Source organism: Bidens hawaiensis, unplaced genomic scaffold (assembly GCF_021521415.1).
Source record: "Bidens hawaiensis isolate Kalapana, Puna unplaced genomic scaffold, B.hawaiensis_p1.1 tig00039687_1, whole genome shotgun sequence".
NCBI lineage: Eukaryota > Viridiplantae > Streptophyta > Magnoliopsida > Asterales > Asteraceae > Bidens > Bidens hawaiensis.
The window spans coordinates 111,808-131,395 of record NW_027505624.1 but is presented as its reverse complement, the minus strand read 5'-3'; the positions used below and the strand labels follow the sequence as shown (position 1 = coordinate 131,395).

The 19,588-nt window shown below is 35.6% G+C and overlaps 1 protein-coding gene and 1 non-coding gene across 2 annotated transcripts; one reads left to right on the top strand and one right to left on the bottom strand.

The window, feature by feature from the left end:
* Window positions 1-6,435: 6,435 nt before the first annotated feature.
* LOC143614340 (U6 spliceosomal RNA) lies at window positions 6,436-6,541 on the bottom strand. The gene has a single exon (XR_013150275.1). It is a non-coding gene; the product is annotated as a U6 spliceosomal RNA (small nuclear RNA).
* A 3,598-nt stretch (window positions 6,542-10,139) lies between these two features.
* LOC143614337 (uncharacterized) lies at window positions 10,140-11,060 on the top strand. Its single transcript, XM_077087808.1, has 2 exons — window positions 10,140-10,474; window positions 10,670-11,060. The coding sequence occupies exons 1-2, from the start codon at window positions 10,140-10,142 to the stop codon at window positions 11,058-11,060; spliced, it is 726 nt and encodes a 241-aa protein (XP_076943923.1).
* Window positions 11,061-19,588: the final 8,528 nt, after the last annotated feature.

The window sequence follows — 19,588 nt, the reverse complement described above, 5'->3', positions numbered from 1 at the left end:
TGAGCGTTAAGAAAGAAATTGAGGATAAGATGTGGGGGTCGGAATTTGCAATATATGTAGTTATATTTTTAAAAAATTAAAAAACATTAATTATATTAAAATTCAAAAATAAAAAATAAGATCCATGTCGCCACTCAACGTCAACATAAAAAAAAGATAAAAAGAACTCTTATGTGAAACAAAAAAGAAAAACGTTAAAAACATGTTAAAACCTTTAATTTAATAAAATATGAAAGTTGAGTGACCTAATTTGAACACCTTTTAAAGTTGAGTGACCTAATTGGAATAATTTTGAAACTTGGTTACTATTCTATGAAATTGCCCTTTTATTTATCATCAAAGATTAATCACTTAACTACTGACTTTCGGTTTTTAAATTATTATTGGATACTGCTAAATGTACCATTCTCTCATCCATTTTTACTAAACATACTCCTCCCTCAGGTTTGGTTTTATATTAATACGATTAAGACATTTTAGTTGTTTCTTTTATCATTTTGTTATCATTTATTATCATTATTATTTCTATAAAAACATTTGTTTTCTATTTTTCTTTAACAATTTTTGTCTATTTATCTTTTTATATATATTTAAAAGCATTTAAAAAAATAAAAACATTTTTTTTCTTACTTAGAAAAACGTTTTTTCTTTTCCTATTTAAAAATGTTTTTTTTTCTATACTCTTTTTTAATCTTTTTGGGATTTTTTTTAAAGTTAAGAGATTGTCTACATTTTTTTACAAAAAATCATATTGTTTTTTTTAAATAAAAGGGTGAAGTAACATACAACTTGTTAAACAAATTTGGCTATATTCCCAGGTAATATTAATCTCATGTATCCGAACCTAACAAAAAAAATCAAATTGTTTTGAATACAATTTATAAAAAAAATATCTAGAGAGTATACAAAACTTTTTAATACATGTAAAAAAAATAAACAAACTTTTAATAAGATTTTAAAGAAATAAAATAATAAATCAATAATAAAAATATATAAAAAGACTGTAAAAGAAAAAAAAAACTTAATGGTTTTTTATTTGATATTTTGAGATAAGTATAAAATAAAATAAGAGGAAATAAAATATCAATAACAAATGTTAAGAGGAAATAAAAGTTGGGGGGGGGGGGGGGGGGAGGGGGGGTTGTTGTATGGTTAGAAAGGGAGTGAGTACGTTTAGCTTGACCCTTATTATTTTATCTAATAAAAACACCAAGGGTAGATCACTGACGGTAATTCATACTAACAATTTAACCATTAACGCTCATGAATTTAAAACCATAGCCCCATTGACCGAGAACAATCTCTTGATATGAAAGAGTAGTTCGGTGTGCCTCAATGACATGGCATTTATTTGGAAAGTTTTTTTGTTATTATTTTATTATTTTTTTACAATGGGATTCCCAAGTTATGAATTATTGACGGGTAGCAATACATACTAATAATTTGACTATTGAGACTAAAACTTCATTTTCATTGTCAAGTATACTCCCGCTTTACCAGACAATTGATATCATCTAGCAATGATGACGTGACATATATAGTAATTAACACTGACAAATTGACTATTGACACATAAATTTCAAACCATAACCCATTGACCGAGGATCGAACAATCTCACTCTAGCGTAAAAACAAATATGTTTGCTCCTGATACGGTGATGTCTATTTATTTATTTTTTGACAAATTGAATTTTCAAATTAAGACTCATTGGCCAGTAGTAATACATATAATTTGACTATGGCACATAAACTTCATTTTCAATTTCAAGCGTAATACCGTTCTAAAGAATAAGTAACTTTGTATAAATGACGTGACATCTACTTGAAAACAACATAAGCCAACTAGAAGAACTAGCAAAGCCTTGGTATATTCTATTTCAAGTTTTGGTATAGCTCCATGTTAGATAACTTTGTCTGTAACATTGAAGAACAAAGACTTAAAATTAAAATAAATATACCAATGTTAAGGTCTAACAAGAAAAACAACATTACAACATAATACAAAATGTTGTTGGTTTACTAATGGTCATAGTTGGATTACGAGGAAACAATGGATAAGATTGTGTGCAACCATACTAGGTTGTACCCTTCAGTAGATACGAGGCCTACCTTTTAAAAACTTAATCAACTTTTACATTACACTAAAAAGAGAAAAAAAGTATATACATCAAAGTTCAAATATCTGGATTCCAATGACATCTTTTTCAATAATATTTCGAACCACCTTAAATACTTGGGTAAAGGATGTCACACCCCGAAAACCTTAACTTAACACAGCGGAAGTCTTAACTTTAATTCGTCGGGTTATGACAGACGCCGATAGTCAACAATAATAACCATTTAATAATAAAAGCATCATCTTTTATTATAAGGAAATATTTTACAACATCAGAGTTTATTACACGTGCTGATGCACGGTTTACAACACATCACTTTTGTTCAAACACCCAACGCTCTCGTTTTCATACCATCTCGAAACCTTCACTTTCCTGCAAAGCATATTTAAATAATTTTTGGGTCAACACGAATGTTGGTGAGTTATTCCTGAGAAGAAAAACTTATTATATAAATATAACCAATTTATATATAAACAACACATGAATATAATGGTGTACGGCCATTATACTCCCAATTAAAGACCGATCAAACACGGTACACACAATAACGAAACCCGCATTTTACCTTTAAGCACAAAAAGCGTTAGTTGTAGACTAGCTACGAATACAACGCGTGTATGACTACCAGTTTGATAACTCGAAACGTACCATACTCGAAATATTCCCACTTTTAACCCAACGCGAATGGAAGTGGGGGGCGTCACCCTGATAGATCTACCAACATTTCTGTGCCCTCACTCGGTTAACAGTTATTTAACCAAAATGATTCATCCCACAATAACGACAATTTGTAGTATAATGCGTTTTCAAAACATATATATATATATATAAAAACGAATATAGATATACAATATGCTTTTCGGAGGAAGAACTCACCTTTGATTTCGGGGTTTCGAATAAACGCTCGTTCCTATATTAGTACACGTTCGTTAATCTTAAATTTGACTAAAATATACATATTCTTATTCTAAAAATCCACACAAGCATATAACACATAAATTTTACTACTTATAATCTTATAATTCTATACTTTAAAAATATAAACAAGTAATAACCAACTAATAATTGTTTTATTTAATAATTTAGTTTAATTATTAAAATTTATAAAAATTATTACCTTTAGTTGCTGGAGTGTTTTGGAAAAATTCAAGTTATTATTTTATTTAAAATTTTGACTCTATTATAATCGGTTTTGTCGGTTTTGCCGGTTTTGTTGGTTTTGAGTTTAAAAACGAACCGGTTGTCATTTTTATGAAACTTTTAGTTTTAAATTATCTAGAACACTTTTTATATAGTTTTTAGTCAAGTTTTATTGGTTTTTCAATAAAAATGTTTTGGTTTTTATTTTGTTGCCAATTTCTTAAAAATGTCAATTTTTAACGTTTTCGTGTCGGTTTTCGCGACACGAACCGTGTTGGTTTAAGTTTTGCTATTCTTGACTTTTCTTATACTTTAACTTATGTTAAATATAAGAATATTATGACTTTAGGAGCTGTTTTAATTCAGTTCCAAAAACTCATGTCGGTTTACCTTAAAAGTCGAACTTTCCGACCGTTAAAGTCACCGACAAGCTATTTAAGTCACAATGTCAAAACCAAACCATTTGGTACAGCAAATATACACATAATAACAAATAATATATCATCATATACATGTTTGATCATCTAGCACCAAGTATGCACATAAAACAAATTTTTAACTACACATGTTCAAGCCTTAGCTTAAGTTTTCAACTATACAATATACATGTTATTTCTTCAATCTCTACAAGGTGTTTATGTACCAGAATTCCCAGATCTTACTAATCCATAGTAACATCTTATTTCATCCCATAATTATCCTTTAACAAACACATTCTTGATTTCTTTAACAACAAAGTTTCTATTACTAGTAAGTAGCAATTTTTAATAACCCTATTATCACACTAACAATCTTTACAATAGAGTTTACTAAAGTAATCCTAACCACAAGTCTTTAATCATCCACACAAGATTAAGTTCACTTATCAAATCATTTTGCAAAACATCTTGTACAATTTACAAAGTTTCCTTTATTAGTAAGTTTAACACAAACTCTTGTTTATCTAAGTTATTATGTTTCATGCATCCTAGTACTTCTAGTAGATTTCATTCCTTTCCATATGTCCCATTCAATCACTTAGTTTGTCATTTTCAATCCATATAAAACAAGTATGAGCTTTATGATTAAAATCAAATTTTGTAATACTTGCATGTGTAAGTGACTTTCCAACAAAGTCAAATCCTTACACTTTTGTCAACCCTTTTCCAAGATTCTTTCAAAACCATTATTATTAATACTTACAACTTTTTCAAGTAATCAAGTATATGGGTTTTCAAAATTATCATTCTTCTTTAACCATTTTACCATTTAACAAGCTTACAACTTCAATCCAATACCAAAATCAAAACCCATGGTTCTAATGGGTGTTTTTACCCATAATCCATTTCCAATCTTTTGACCATTTTCACATTTACTTCCAATATTAAAACAATACTTAAACTCATTTGTTAAACAAACTCAAGTAACATCCATATGGACAATCTATACAAGCTAAAATGTAACCATAACAAGTCCTATAATCAACAAATCCCATCTTACACATTCCTATGCAAACTCACGGTCACATACATACATGCATATTTCCATATTATACTTGCATGTACACTACCAAACATATTAAAATCAAGCTTTAAACATCAACTAGCAACTAATATACACCAATCTTTGAAGTGGGTTACCTTGGGTTTCGGATTTGGTGCCTATGGAGGTGATAATGTGACCTTGGGTTGGCTATAATCCTTCCTTTGGCTTCCTACTTCTTGTAATTTGCTTAAACCTCCACCAAATACCTCCTAATCAATTGTTGTGTGTGTAATAATTTGAAAATGTGAGATGGTAGGGAGGTGATGGGGTGGCCGGTTATATGAAGGGAGGAAGAGAGGGGTAGAGTAGTGAGTTGGATGGTATAGAGTGTGTATGTGTCCAAGTATGTAGCTTCCAAGTAATCTAGCAATCATTACCTACTTACATGTGTGCTTCTTATTGGTGGGTTTGGGAGGTGGGGTTGGGTTGTGTGTGTGTGGGCGGCCGAGAGAGATGGGAGAGGGAGAGGGAGAGGTGATTTGAATTATGGCATGTGCTAATAACTAGGTATTAACGTTTAACGTATCTCGTAATTTATCTAGCCAAACGACTTCCGTTTCTAATAATTTTTATCAGACTTTGAGCGAAATTAGATTACAGTCAATGTCTGCCTAAAAACATAATTTTCTGATAAACTTAATGTCGGGCTCTTACGGTGTCCTCTACTGACTTTCGGTTACTTATTTTCTAATTTTCGCGATTCGAACCTTCTAAAATTAAGTTTATACACTATCTCTAATATCCTAACATATAAATTTTATTTTTCGAGGTCATCTTGTCACGTTTATGAATTTATCCGTTTTGAGATATTACCCGGTGTCAATCTGTACAGTGTCAGCTACATGACAAAATTGAACTTTTTCGGGTTCCATATTTTAAAATTTAACTAAAATCAGATACTTTGGCTAAAAATATTATTCCTATATATTTACCTTACTAATTAATACACGATTACGGTTAATATAATTACCAGATTAGTCTAATTTTTGGCGGTTGTCATAAAGGAAATATTATCTATTCATGCTGAGTTTGATCTTTGGGGCCAGACTCATAAAAACCATCATTAATAAGGAAACCTATCATTATAATAAAACCTTACTAAGTTAAGTTTTAAACTTAAGACCTTAAAATTCTAGGTAGTTACAGATGATCAACCCTAAGCCTTAACTATTCCAATGACATCTGTCATCAATGAATCAAACTAACATTTAGTGTTTTTTGTTGTTTTTCCTTTTATATATATTAATAATGTTTATATTATTGTTGTTTCATACACTTTGCAAATGCCTAGGTTTCAGGGACTTTATTGATTGAAACACCAATGCTAGATTGACATCTAGTAAAGAGTTGGGTTATGGTTGCTTTGATGAGAATTATTGTGCAAAAATCCATTTTGGATTTAATACGTGTCAGTTTCAATCTTTTAAATTTAAAAAGGTGTTATATAGTTAAATTACTACATTATAAGGTGTAGTATAAGTAATTTATTAAAGCCATATACATATTTGACCTAATAAGTTAGATGTGTTATTGGATACTTATTCCGTTTTTGCACATAACGGCACATATGTCACTGATTTCAACTTGTCTACGTGTTTGATTACTTATACTTTTCCGATAATGGAACTTAGATAATACAACGGTTCATCCATTACTTTTTTTGGACCATTTCACGACTTGTGCATGTTATCCTTGCGTAGAGACCAAACTAATCTTCTTCTTTATATCGTTCCAAGTTTATTAAATGTCCCTGAAGGTACGGTTCGCCCCTTACTTACCACAAATAATAACTCTAACCATTTTTCACGAGTATTGTGTCATTCACTAAATTAGTTATTCGAGTGCAAATATCAAATATAAGATGTATTTCTTCAAATTGCAAAGGAATGTGACTTAACAACTTAGAATCATTTTCAAAATCTTTAGAATAAATTAATGCATATATAACATCTTGTTTTGATCTTGTTTTGATGTGGATATGTTTTAGAACATTTTACGTACTTACCTTTTCCAGTCTAAGTAAAATGCACCTCTAACTCAATTAATTCTCTTTTTCCTTCATGAATAGTTGAACACCTATACAAGGAAATCACATGTCTCAAAAATCTAGTTTTCGTAGAATGTTGAATACACTAATCCATATGTAAAATCTTGATTTTTTTCAAATCGGATTTGGTGATTTGTATACAGCGCACCATTGACAATGAGATTTAGTTCACCAAATCTCCAAATCAATCTTTAATGGTCTGGATGTTGATTGGGGAGGGCCCTCCAATACTCACTATTCCATATCTGGTTTTTGCATCTAATTTCTTGGTGACGATCTAATTTTTTAGACATCAAAAGGGCAATACACCAACTCTTGGTCTAGTGCTGAAGCGAAGTGTAAAGGTGTATCGAAGTCGTGGTTGTGGCAAACTGGTTGCAAAGTTTGCTTATGGAGTTACATGTCCCTGTTTGTAAAGCCACACTTGTCTATTGTAACAACGTGTCAGCTGTTTATCTAACTGAGAGTCTCGTGCATGAGCAACAAACAAAGCATGCCAAAATTGATACACTTTGTTCGCTAGAAGGTCCAAATCTGACACATTCAAGTTCTGCATGTGCCAACGGTGTTTCAATATACTGATATCCTCACAAAGGTGCTTTATAGATAAATGTTCGAAGACTTCCGATACAGTTTGTGTGTATTTTCTACTCCCGCTTGAACTGAGGGGTGTATTAAAAAATGTATTAGGCCATATTCAGTTTGTATTTATGTTTATTGTAGTCCCTTAATTGTTGAACCATGCTTTTTATATTTTTCCCTATATGTTTAGGGGTGGATTGGTCTATTGAGAGATTGGAATTCTTAACATAACATTCTTTTAATCATTTCATCATATTCATAAACAATATCTTGGCATATTATCAAATAAAATATATATTTAGAGGACCCACTTGGAGCGAAATTTCTTGAGGTGCACCTCATTATGGACCACTTAAAAACATTTTCATTTGATGATAGCAATCCCTTTGGAGTATTGTCTTCACAAATTTCTGCTCCTCTCAACTAGCTAGTAGCTACTCATTTCTCTCAATAACACAAAACATTATACTTCTATTTTCTTTTCTGTATTAACATCATCCATACAACCCCTCCATTTATCTCATGTACTAAGATTGGCATTATGACCTATTTGAACCCTCAAATTGCATTCTTCTCATCTTTACACAACATCGCATATTTCTTCTCAAACCTAATATTATTAAACAAGATTCAACTTGAAATTTCACATAACATTAGTTACATGCGAATTTTTAAATAATTTACTTTATTTATAAATCCTATATGCGTATCAGTAGCTACATTTCGTATTTTAGGTTGCTACAATAACCTTAAAGGAAAAACTATACTAGAATGCAATAAAGTGTACATGTTTTTCAATTACCTTTCGATATATCAAACTTTCAAAATTTACATATTGATGTATCCAAACTTGTTATAACATGTTATCATGCAATAATACTTTTAGTTGTAAGCATTTTATGTTCATTTTATTGTAGTTTTTGTTGATGCTATTGTTATAAGCACTCATATATCTCCTTTGAATTGTTGTCACCCATCACTTCGATGACCACCATTGGCCAGCCAGACCACTATCGTTGCTCCTCACCACTCACCCAAATTCATCGCTTCCACTCTCTTATTTATGCATTACTGGCGGTGTAATGGATCATTGAGAGAGTTTTATAAACCATAGTGATAATCGTATGATCAAGTAACGATATTAGGGTTAGGGTATGTAAGACTATAATTGCTATAGTAGTTATCAACAATTTTAAGCATTTGAATTTCAAATACAATAAAACACGCTCCTCGTTTGTGACATTAAAATACATACGAAAACTTAATAAATTTCAAATACAATACACCACGCCCCCAGACCCCCGCCAAAGGGAATTGCCCCCTTGGAACCCCTATAGAATAGGGGCTTCCTCCCTAAGTACCAATATGATGATAATTTATAGTAAGATCAAATAAGTGTGCACCTTATACCCGACTTATATAAATTTATATTACAATTAACTTGATCAACAAGTTAATCCCCAATTCCACTAAAATCACTAACAAGTGGATACTAATCGAAAATCAAGCCAATAACCTAGATACGATTAATGTATGTATATGGATATAATAAATTCAAGGATGAAACAACTAACCATTTATGTCCTTATAGCCAATCCATATTCAAGGATCGTGCCTAGTTCTTGACTAAACTCATTAAAATCACAATACTAACTACAAAAAGGCTTAATTAAACGTATTATAATAATAATATCCATCAAAAAGCAACATGATACAGTTTCCACTTACCAAAGAGGGAACCGACAAGAGATGAATCGACAAGAGACATAAATGTCGAGAGAGAGAGAGAGAGAGAGAGAGAGAGAGAGAGAGAGAGAGAGAGAGAGAGAGAGAGAGAGAGAGAGAGAGAGAGAGAGCAAATGGTTGAGAATGGTGACGGTGATAGCAAGACATGGTATAAATAAGAGTCATGAGAGCGAGGACGGTGTATCTAGAATTGGAAACAAATTAGGGAATTATGGTATATGAATTTCGGATCTTGAATACAATTAAAATTTGTATATAAAAACTAAAGGGGTCATGTTTGGGTTCGAGGATGAGGAATTTTGCGTTACCCTAGTTTTCTACATACGTGATTTAGTCAAGGAGTTCTCGATCAAACCAGGGTTGGATATATACCAAACTCCTAACCCAAAGTTCTAGTCTATATCATGATTTCCCAAACTCAAATGATTTTATCTACGACATTTGAAGCTTCAACAATTTTTACCTTACTAGTTTAGATATTGTCTTAGGAAAATGACAATAATTTAGTTCAAAATGAATACGTAAATCTTAAAACCATTCTCCTAAATAAAATTATTTAGTTAAACAAATTAATACGTAAATCTAAAAAAAAAAATCAAAGAGAAAAGATTTCACTTTTGATCATAAACATACATGTTCTTTTTTCCTTTTCCTTTTTAACCACGCTAGCTAGCATAAAAACATTACACCCATAGAAACACCAGCACACAGACACAGACACAGACACAGACACAGACACAGACGCAGACACACACCACTCCATTTTAATAAAACAAAAACTAAAAACTAGAGATAGATAATCTTGTTTGCTTATCATCCTAATTTGATTAACATTAATGACTCTGGTGAGAAGTTAGCTGAGAGGATAAGGCCTCTCTCTCTCATGACCTCACCATCTCTCTCTCTCTCTGCATCCGGTTTTCCTTCTCGTGTATAATCTGTATATAAATTCACCCAATTTTGACACTCAAAACACCCATCCGATGTCTGTTGCTTTCGAGCACAATAATAATAATAATATTATTCATAATAATAATAATCGGATCCAGTTGCCACACAGCAGGATGTGGGTGTCTAACTTGCCGGACACCAGCAGGTTCACCGGCGGTTACCCTTGGACCACCACTCTTCCCGCCGTCAAAGAAGAGGATGACACCACTTCTTCCTCTTCCATCGGCAACAACAGTGATTCCGGTGATAACGACACTGAGGTTCAGAGCAAAGACAATAATAATAATAATAATAATAATAATAATAATAATAATATTAATGGAATGCTTAACGGGTTAAGTGATCTGGAGCAAGTTCTGCCCATCAAGTATAACTATTAACTGTTCATTCATTCATTATTAATTATCTAACTTTATACCAATTTCATTTAATAATTTGGGCTAACTTGTCGTCAGTTTGCCTTCTGTTTTTTTTAAATAAAAAAGATTGCGGTTACTAGTGAAATAAAAAAGATTGAATTAGAGTTCATTTAGGTGTTTTAATTAAAATACTTAATTTTCAGTAGGGGTATATCAACGTTCTATGCTGGAAAATCGAAGTCGTATGGAAGCCTGGATGAAGCGTTGTCGATAGAGTCGATTCAAGATATTGTTAAGCCGGAAGACGCTTACAGCCAAAAGCGGAAGAACATGGTCGCTCATCATGCCTTGATTGGATTCGAAAACGGGGTGTCGAAAAGGCTTGCTAGAAACAACCAAAGTGCGTCAATGGTGGGTCGTGCGCTTCCACCCTTGCCTCGAAGCAGTAGAAATGTACATGCTAATGCTAATGAATTCTCGGATTCGTCTGGTGGGATGTGTGTGAGCTCGAGGTCGTTTTCGCTATCGGATTTGCAGCATGCTTCGAGTTTTAATGGGGCGATTAACAATGGAAGCAAGATGGATGGGAATTAGGACAAGTTAATTGTGGTTATATTAATATAGGACTAAAAGATAGCTGTTTATGGTGTTAGATTTTGTTTATGTTTTATGAGATCATAGGAGGACGTCAACCGGTTGTAGTTCTTCAACCTTGTATCCGGTTGTCTATAAAAGAGGTTTTTTTTTTTCTTTTTTCAGATCATGTCTATGAATTTATATGGGAGATATGAGGGATTCGAGTCCTGATCTCACCCGGTTTTACCGGCTCTTCGCTGTCGTGTCATTTGGTGGGCATGGGGGTCGGGTTTTATCCGGTGAATCCCTCAATAGGTGGACCGCTAGGGGCTCCGTCCGTCCGGACTACCGGCTCGGGCTACCTTTAGCCAATGGAGGCCGCGTACGAAGTACCCGACGTTACTTAGTTGGTAGTTCAAAAAAAAAGATCATGTCTATGAATTGAATATAGTTTTGATTCAAAATCTTTCCAAGCAATCTATTTGATAATACATGTATCTAAGGCGCAATATGCCTTACTCTATTTTCAACAAAAGAAGCTTTATATATAACCCAAAGTTGTATCGATTTTACATTTAAGTCTTCTATCTAATACATCGTTTATAACCCGGTCATGTTTGTTCATTGGGGGTAACCCACGAAACGAAAACGTGTATCAACAATAACTGATGAATTACGATGATTCAAGCTTGATTTCTACACATTTGACAGGAAGTTTTAAGATTTAACTGAAGACGCTCACTTGGTTAAAGAAAACAACAGCTGTAGAAAACAAAACAAGAACAGTTATAGAAATATCAGTGAACACATGCCAATCTGCATATAAAAGTAAGTGAAGTTTTACCAATTATTGCCAGCCATTCATTGACTAAAGTTGCACCAATGTGTTCTTAGGCTGCACCCTGAAGCCATATAGATTTAGTTCATCAAATGAGTTCGATAAACAATAAAAAGCGATAAACGTCTGTTTGCGTTTGAGTTAACTAACCTTGAAATTAAGGCTGGAACGCCGGGAGTACTAAAATACGGACAACATAAGGCGTTTCTTTATTATTATTCTAATTTAAAGACCGGTTCGAACCCATGATACTTCCACAATTTGTTTAAACCTATAGACACCATTGTATGGTTGGGTGAAGGTTGAAGATCAGTTGTTTGTAACCACAACTCATTTGTGTGCAATCCCATACATTAATATGAGAGAATCATACTCCGATCAGGCCAATTTTTTGTTACTAGATGCATATTCGCTTTGGATGCAGCCATATGTAGTAAAAAGAGGGACATAATGTGATAAGAAGCGATGTTCAGAAGGAAAAATTCGCAATCTAAATCTTCCAATCATTGGGGGGTGGGGGGGGGGGATTGAATTTAAAACGAAACGAACAATAAAGGACATCGGGTCCTAATTATAGTATCCTGGCATTAAAGGTGGGCGCCGACAACTTCTCATGCTCCACCGATGTGAAAAACTGAATCAACCATCAGCTGACGCGTGTAGCCACCGTACTCGATGGGACACTAAAGTAACCGTCATCTGACACGTGTATCCACGGTGCTCAATGGGACACTACTAAAGCCACTAAAAGTCGCAGGGATCTTACATGTCACGCCTCACCCCTCGAGCATTTTAGGTCTAGGGTAGGGATGGGACTTTTTTCCTGAATGTACCAATAAAATATGAAGTGCTCAATAACAACTCTAATCAAACTCTAGTTCTCTTATTCCATTCAAAGTAAAAACAGAGGTTGTAACTATTATTATGAAATTGATTACTAGAAATTTGGGCAAGGGATACAAGAAAGGCGTGATTGTCAGGTCAGGAGGGATCCTGGTGGGAAGAGACGCAGGTGGCTAAGGAGATCTGGGCTTGAGGGCTGTTCCTTGATTGGCACAGAGGCTCTTAACGGAGGCTGATTCCTCAGGGCAGATGAACCCAATCATGCATTCACCAACTGCTCGGTTCAGGTGCCGGCACCCGGAAGAACCAACACCAACTCGCCTGTGGCACTGCACCAATGCCTTGTAAACCCCTTCGCACTCCGCCGGCACCTCACCCGACATCCTATTTTTTTTTTCTTTCTTTCCAGATATAAATCATATGTATACAATTAATAATCAATTGACAAGATGCATCTCATTTGGCATAAGGGTTGTGTTGTAGCGGTCTTCATGGTCAATAGTGACTGACTGGTGTTTCACATTGGGTGAAAATTGATCCGTAATTTTTATTTTTAATTCAATTACCCTAATAAACGTAATAAAAACCGATCATAAGTCAATTTTATTTGTTCCAGTACCAAACAAAACTCATGAAAACCAACCGAGTTCACGCAAACTACCGTGTCAATGCCCTTCACCGACAAAGTTCGGATTTTTTGACGCGCAAATTTACCAAATAAATCTTTTATGTCTTTTTATTTTTAGTTTTAATTTCGATACCGTAACATATGTAACCGTAACCAACATCCTTTATCTTTTTTTTTTTAATTTTGCGTAGCACCCGTCAGGGGTGAGCAACTTAACCGCCATAACCGTTTAACCGAACCATAACCGACATAGCCGAACCGATTTTAACCGATAACCGACATAACCGATGGGCCGGTTTAGTGAATTTTCAATAACCGCCAAATATGGGTCGGTTTTGGTTAAAGATAATTCCAAACCCGCCATAACCGAACCGACCCATTTATTTAACCAACAATAAGTTCGAGGCTAACTTCCACCGAACATATGATCGGAATACACCATTTTGATGGTGTTCAACGTTTGTTATTGAGTTAACTTGGAATTTCATTGTTGGATTATATGTTGCCGTTTTTTTTAAATATATGGTATTAGTATTATGGATTATATATTTTGTTAGACAATGTAATGTCATTTTTTTGTAATATTTGGTACCAAACTTTTAGCCGTAGATACATTGTTTTGGCTATGGTTAACCGACCCAAACCGACTCGTTATAACCTTCAAAACCGATTAACCGAAACCGCCATAATGGATCGGTTATGGTTGTGGATATCCATTAACCGTCATATCGGTTATGGTTATGGTTTTGACTCAAAACCGCCCCAAACCGACCCATGCACACCCCTAGCACCCGACGCGCTCGGGCTCGGGCGAGGACGAGGACGATGGCGAAGGCGACGGCGAAGGGCGTTGGGCGCATTGTGACGCTTTTATGGCGCACTTTGCACTTCGGTCCAAGGAGACGGCCATCGCGTACTGCGATGGGCCGTGATGAGTCAGCAACACGTGTCGCGCTCCGGCGACACGTAGGCAGCATACCAGGACACGTGGCAGAATGTGTCAGACCACGTGGCGACACGTGGCAGACGTGTCAGGCCACGTGGCGATATGTGTTGGTCGCGATACGCGACGGAGTCAGGAAAGGAGCCCATCGCGTACCGCGATGGGACTCATGTTTAACTATAAATAGGAGGGGCTACGGCTCATTTGCATACACCCACAGCCACTCTCTCTCTAGAAAATTACTCTCTCTACCTCGGTTTGCGTGCCGAACATCGTTTTGCGTACACCGACCCGACAAATAGCACCTCATAATCCGTGCCAAATACCCGGTGTTTTCCTCGAAGTACGTGCACGAACCTACGACACGTGAACATCACCTCGATTTGCGTGCCAATGAAGGTGGAGCAAGAACGCCTCGAGAAATGTGCATATAGAGTAGAAGTGTTGCCCGTATAAACTTAGGAATATCTAACTCCGAATACCCGTGCGAGGTAAGGGGTTCTGCCTAAGTTATTATTATATTATTATAAATGGCTTAGACCATAGTCGAAGTTATAGCCGAACCTTGATTACAATTAAGTAGTATATAACTTTTCTTAAGCAAAAGTTATAGAAAAATAGTATTTCTTTATGACTAAGAAATATAATACAAGAGATTATAATTATGAAATTAATGTTTCTTCTTGAAGAAGGAACTTAGTATAGACGTTTCTTCTTGAAGAAGAAACGTAGCATATAATTGGTAAATGAAGAAAAGGACTAAAGGTCCAAATATTTTAAATAAACAAATGATTTTATCAAGGTTAAAGCTATACGAAATAGACTAAAGGTCTAAAGCTAAATCGTTGATCTAGATATTTATACAAAAATGTTATTCTCGTACTATAGGTCCGAGGTAACAAAACAAGAAGCAGAAATCAGAAAAACAGGAATCAGTATCAGAAACTGATTATAAACAGACAAGGTGAATACGCCCCAAACCTTTTATAATGAGTCTGAATGTTTGCATAGGATTTACGAATCCTTAAAAACTTTGTGTACAATAATAAGAAACGGACACTCTGATTAAGAGTATAAATGTGTCTGGATCCAAACATACATGGTGACTCGACATTTCCCCGAGGCCATGCATATCATCAACATGCCTCTGAAGGTCTACGGGACTGTTCAGAGAAATGATATTGTGTATATAATTAATTGTACATGGTACTTAGGGTAATTTGATCCCAATGTAGTTGGGTTCCTAATGAGTATTATTGTTGATTTCACAAAGGTATTATTGTTGGTTTCACAAAGGTATTGAAAAGATATTTTTAGAGTCAGCGTTATTCACCAGATTTGTGCTGACGTATTTTCCCACCCATGTTACAGGGTAACAAGAAATGTTAGAACATACAAGCAAGAAGGAATAGAAATAGTCATTAGATGCTATCTGATGGCTCAGATATTTTATTTCAAAATATTACAAAGAGTTATGTTTTTCTAAAGAAATGTATTGTAAACGATGGACGGGTATTTAAACCCGACTTTTAAATAAGTTTTCAAAGTAATAATATTTTATTAAAGACTTCCGCTGAAATAAAACCCGCAACTATGATTTATTTACAAAACAGGTACCAACTTGTGGTCACACGCCTAGGCCCTAAAGTGGAAGGAGTTTTATCTTCTTTGGAGTTGTGGGTGGATCAAGAAATAGCTTTTAGTAGGGTGGCTTGGTTGCGAATTCAAGGGGTTCCTCTACACTTAAGGGATAAGGAGGTTTTCGATCAAATTGCTATGAGCTATGGGGAGGTCCTTCATGGTTCGGAAACGGGTTTGAGTGATGGAAACCTCTCCTACGATCAGGTGGCAATTAAGGTTAGCACAGGAGATCAAATTTGTGACTCTTTTTTGTTGAAGTGGAATAACATCTCCGTTAAAGTTTGGGTGTCGGAAGACGGTGGTTTATGGTCGCCTAATTTTCTTGATACAAGAAACCCGATGCTGATTACTAGCCCTAAATTCTCATTGCCGAATGGAGGATCTGTGACTAAAAATGTTTCACTGACGTCCTTCGGCGGTAGTTCTCCGGGAGAAAGGTTTTCTGATATTCGAGGAGAAGCAGAAAAGTCTACGTCATCACTTCTGGGGAATGACGAACTTCATTTTGAATTCTGTACAGGGGATCACATCCCAAAGACGACAGACCATTTTGTACGTAAAGAAACTAATGGGTCCATGATTTTGAATTTGAATTTGAATTTAAGTCATAGTGATAAGGTTAAGCCTTGTTATATGGCCTTGAAGTTGGTGGGCCTATTTTGGAGACTAGCTTGGTTTCAAGGGGTCTAATAAAAATCCCATTAGGGGGGGGGGGGGAGATTATGAGCCCAGGCAAAGAAGTTGGGAATAATGGAGACGGAGTCTTAGAACCTCTTCGTAAATCTAAAACCTTAAACAAAACACGTTTGTCGGATCTCAACTTTGTTGATGATATTCTCATGAAACCCAGCAGGAGAATCTGAAGTGGGCTGGAGTTATGTTCCTTCTGGGCTTGTGTTTTAGACTATAGCCTATTGTGTGTTAAGAATAATTGGGCCTTAGTCCATTTGTGTGTTCCTAGTCCAACAAGCTTGTTAGGGTTCATTTGTGTCTTTGTTTGAGTCTCCGTGTATACATGCACGTTTAGTCTGTTGGAGTTTTGATCGAGTTATTGGTGTTGTCCTGGTTTTCAGGGGTTGTTATCCATGACCAGGTTTTTAGGTTTACATTATGCTTTTTCTTATTCCTTGTAAGCTATATATATAGCAGTCACTTTGATGAATAAAGTACCAGAAAATTTGAGTGATCACTTGTATTTGATATTACTACTTTACAAGTGGTATTAGAGCATTATGGGAGATTTAGTGAGAGAAAGATACGATGGCATCAGAAAACTCAAATTTCCAAGTACCAAGTGTTCCTAAGTTTGATGGGGACTACGAACATTGGAGTTTGTTGATGAAGACTTTGTTGAAATCAAAGGAGTACTGGTCTGTGATAGAACTAGGGTACTTAGAACAACGAGAAGGAGCCGAAACAACTGCTGCTCAAAGAGCCAGCCTGGAGGCCACACGTCTCAAGGATTTGAAAGCTCAAAACTATATGTTCCAGTCAATAGACAAACAGATACTGAAAATCATGACGTACAAGGAGACATCAAAACAGATCTGGGATGCCATGAAGAGTAAATTCCAGGGAAATGTGAGAGTGAAGAAGGCCAATTGCAAAGATTACGAAGAGAATTCGAAATCTTGGAGATGAATGAGGGGGAAAGTATTACAGAATACTTTGGTTGTGTGATGACTACGAGCAATGCAGTGAGAAACTTTGGCAAAGACATAACTGATGTAATGATTGTTGAGAAGATTCTCAGATCGCTAATTGAGAATTTCAATTATGTAGTTTGTTCTATTGAAGAATCAAAGGACACAGACACTATGAGCGTGGACGAGTTACAAAGCCCCTTGTTCGTGCATGAGCAAAAGATAGTTAAGAAACCTAATGACAATCAAGTACTAAGAGCAGAATTTGATTCGACTGGAGGTCGAGGAAGGGGACGAGGTTGGAGCCCAACTAGCCGGGGAAGGGGCCGAGGCCGAGGGAGATCTAGGCCTGATTTTGACAAATCGGTTGTGGAATACCATAAATGTCACCAACTAGGGAATTTTGCCTATGAATGCCCTCGGGGAGACAAGTCAGCCAACTATACAGAATTTGATGAAAGTGAAGATTTGATTCTGATGGCTCATGCGGAAGTAAAAAAGGGAAATCAAGGAAGGGATATGGTTCCTCGATTCAGCCTGCTCGAACCATATGACGGGTATTAGAGAATGGTTCATTAACCTAGATGGGGACTTTAAACATTCAGTGAAGCTGGGAAATGACCACCGACTCTCGGTTAAGGGAATAGGAGAGGTGAGATTCGAAGTTGAAGGAGTCACTCAAGTCATCAGCCAAGTTTACTATGTTCCCGAGTTGACTTCTAACCTGTTAAGTCTAGGACAATTACAAGAGAAAGACTTAACAGTAGTCATTCGAAGAAGTGTATGCAAGATCTATCATCCTCATCGAGGTGTGATAACCACGTCACAAATGACTAGAAACAACATGTTTATAGTGGATGCCAAGATAAAACCCGTGGAAGGAAGATGTTTAAAACTGGAAGATGAACCCGGATAGGTGTGGCACAGGAGGCTCGGGCACGTGAATAAGAAATCGTTAAGAACCATGCAGTTCTGTCAAATGGTAAAAGGGCTTCCTAAACTGGTTGAATCCAACAAAGTTTGTGAAGTTTGGAATCTAGGAAAACAACAACGAACCAATATCCCGAAGAAAAGCAACTGGAGAGCATCAAACCGTTTGGAGCTCATCCACACCGACTTGTGTGGGCCAATAGAACCCGAATCCCTAAGTGGGAAAAGGTATGTTATGGTGTTAATTGATGACTTCTCTAGGAAGGGATGGGTTTATTTTTTATCTAACAAAAGTGATAGCCTAGAAACCTTTAAAAGATTTAAGTCCATGATTGAAAATGAAACGGGGTAAACATAAAAGTGTTAAGAAGTGATCGAGAAGGAGAATTCACTTCAAGGGAATTTAATGAGTATTGTGAGAAAATTGGGATTAGAAGACAATTGACGGCTTTCTACACCCCTCAACAAAATGGGGTGGCAGAACGTCGAAATTGGACCTTAATGAATATGGTTAGGTGTTTGCTACTTGAGAAGAACATGCCCAAATGGTTTCGGACAGAAGCAACCAATTGGGCCTGCTTTATATTAAACAGGTGTATTACAGACTCCGTGCAAGACAAAGTGCCAGAGGAAGAGTGGTCGGGACATAAGCCCAATGTCGATTTATTTAAGATATTTGGTTGTGTAGGATACATGCATGTGCCATAACAACTAAGAACCAAGCTAGACAACCGAAGGATTAAATGTGTCTATTTGGGAATTAGTACGGAGTCAAAGGCTTTTCGCATGTACGACACGTGCAACAAAGAATTATTATAAGCAAAGATGTGAATTTCTCAGAAGGGGAAGCATGGGCATGGGATGATAAAACTTTTGGCAGCAAATAATTGGTGATTCCTGACGATGATGTGGAAACTCATCAAGAAGACAATATTGATGAGTGTGGCAGGTCCTACTCTAGATACCAACCTAAGCCAACCTAGTATAAGTGAAGATGTGAATGTCACAGCTGGAAACAACTCTTCTCAACCACACACGCTATCTACTGAACCTGTGAATTAAAATGAAGAAAATAGTACA

What these genes read in the sequence shown, in the direction of transcription:
- LOC143614337 (XM_077087808.1), top strand. Translation starts at nt 10,140, where the DNA reads ATGTCTGTTGCTTTCGAGCACAATAATAATAATAATATTATTCATAAT. An exon ending in GAGCAAGTTCTGCCCATCAA is followed by an intron (nt 10,475 to 10,669) that starts GTATAACTATTA and finishes CTTAATTTTCAG; the next exon opens with TAGGGGTATATCAACGTTCT.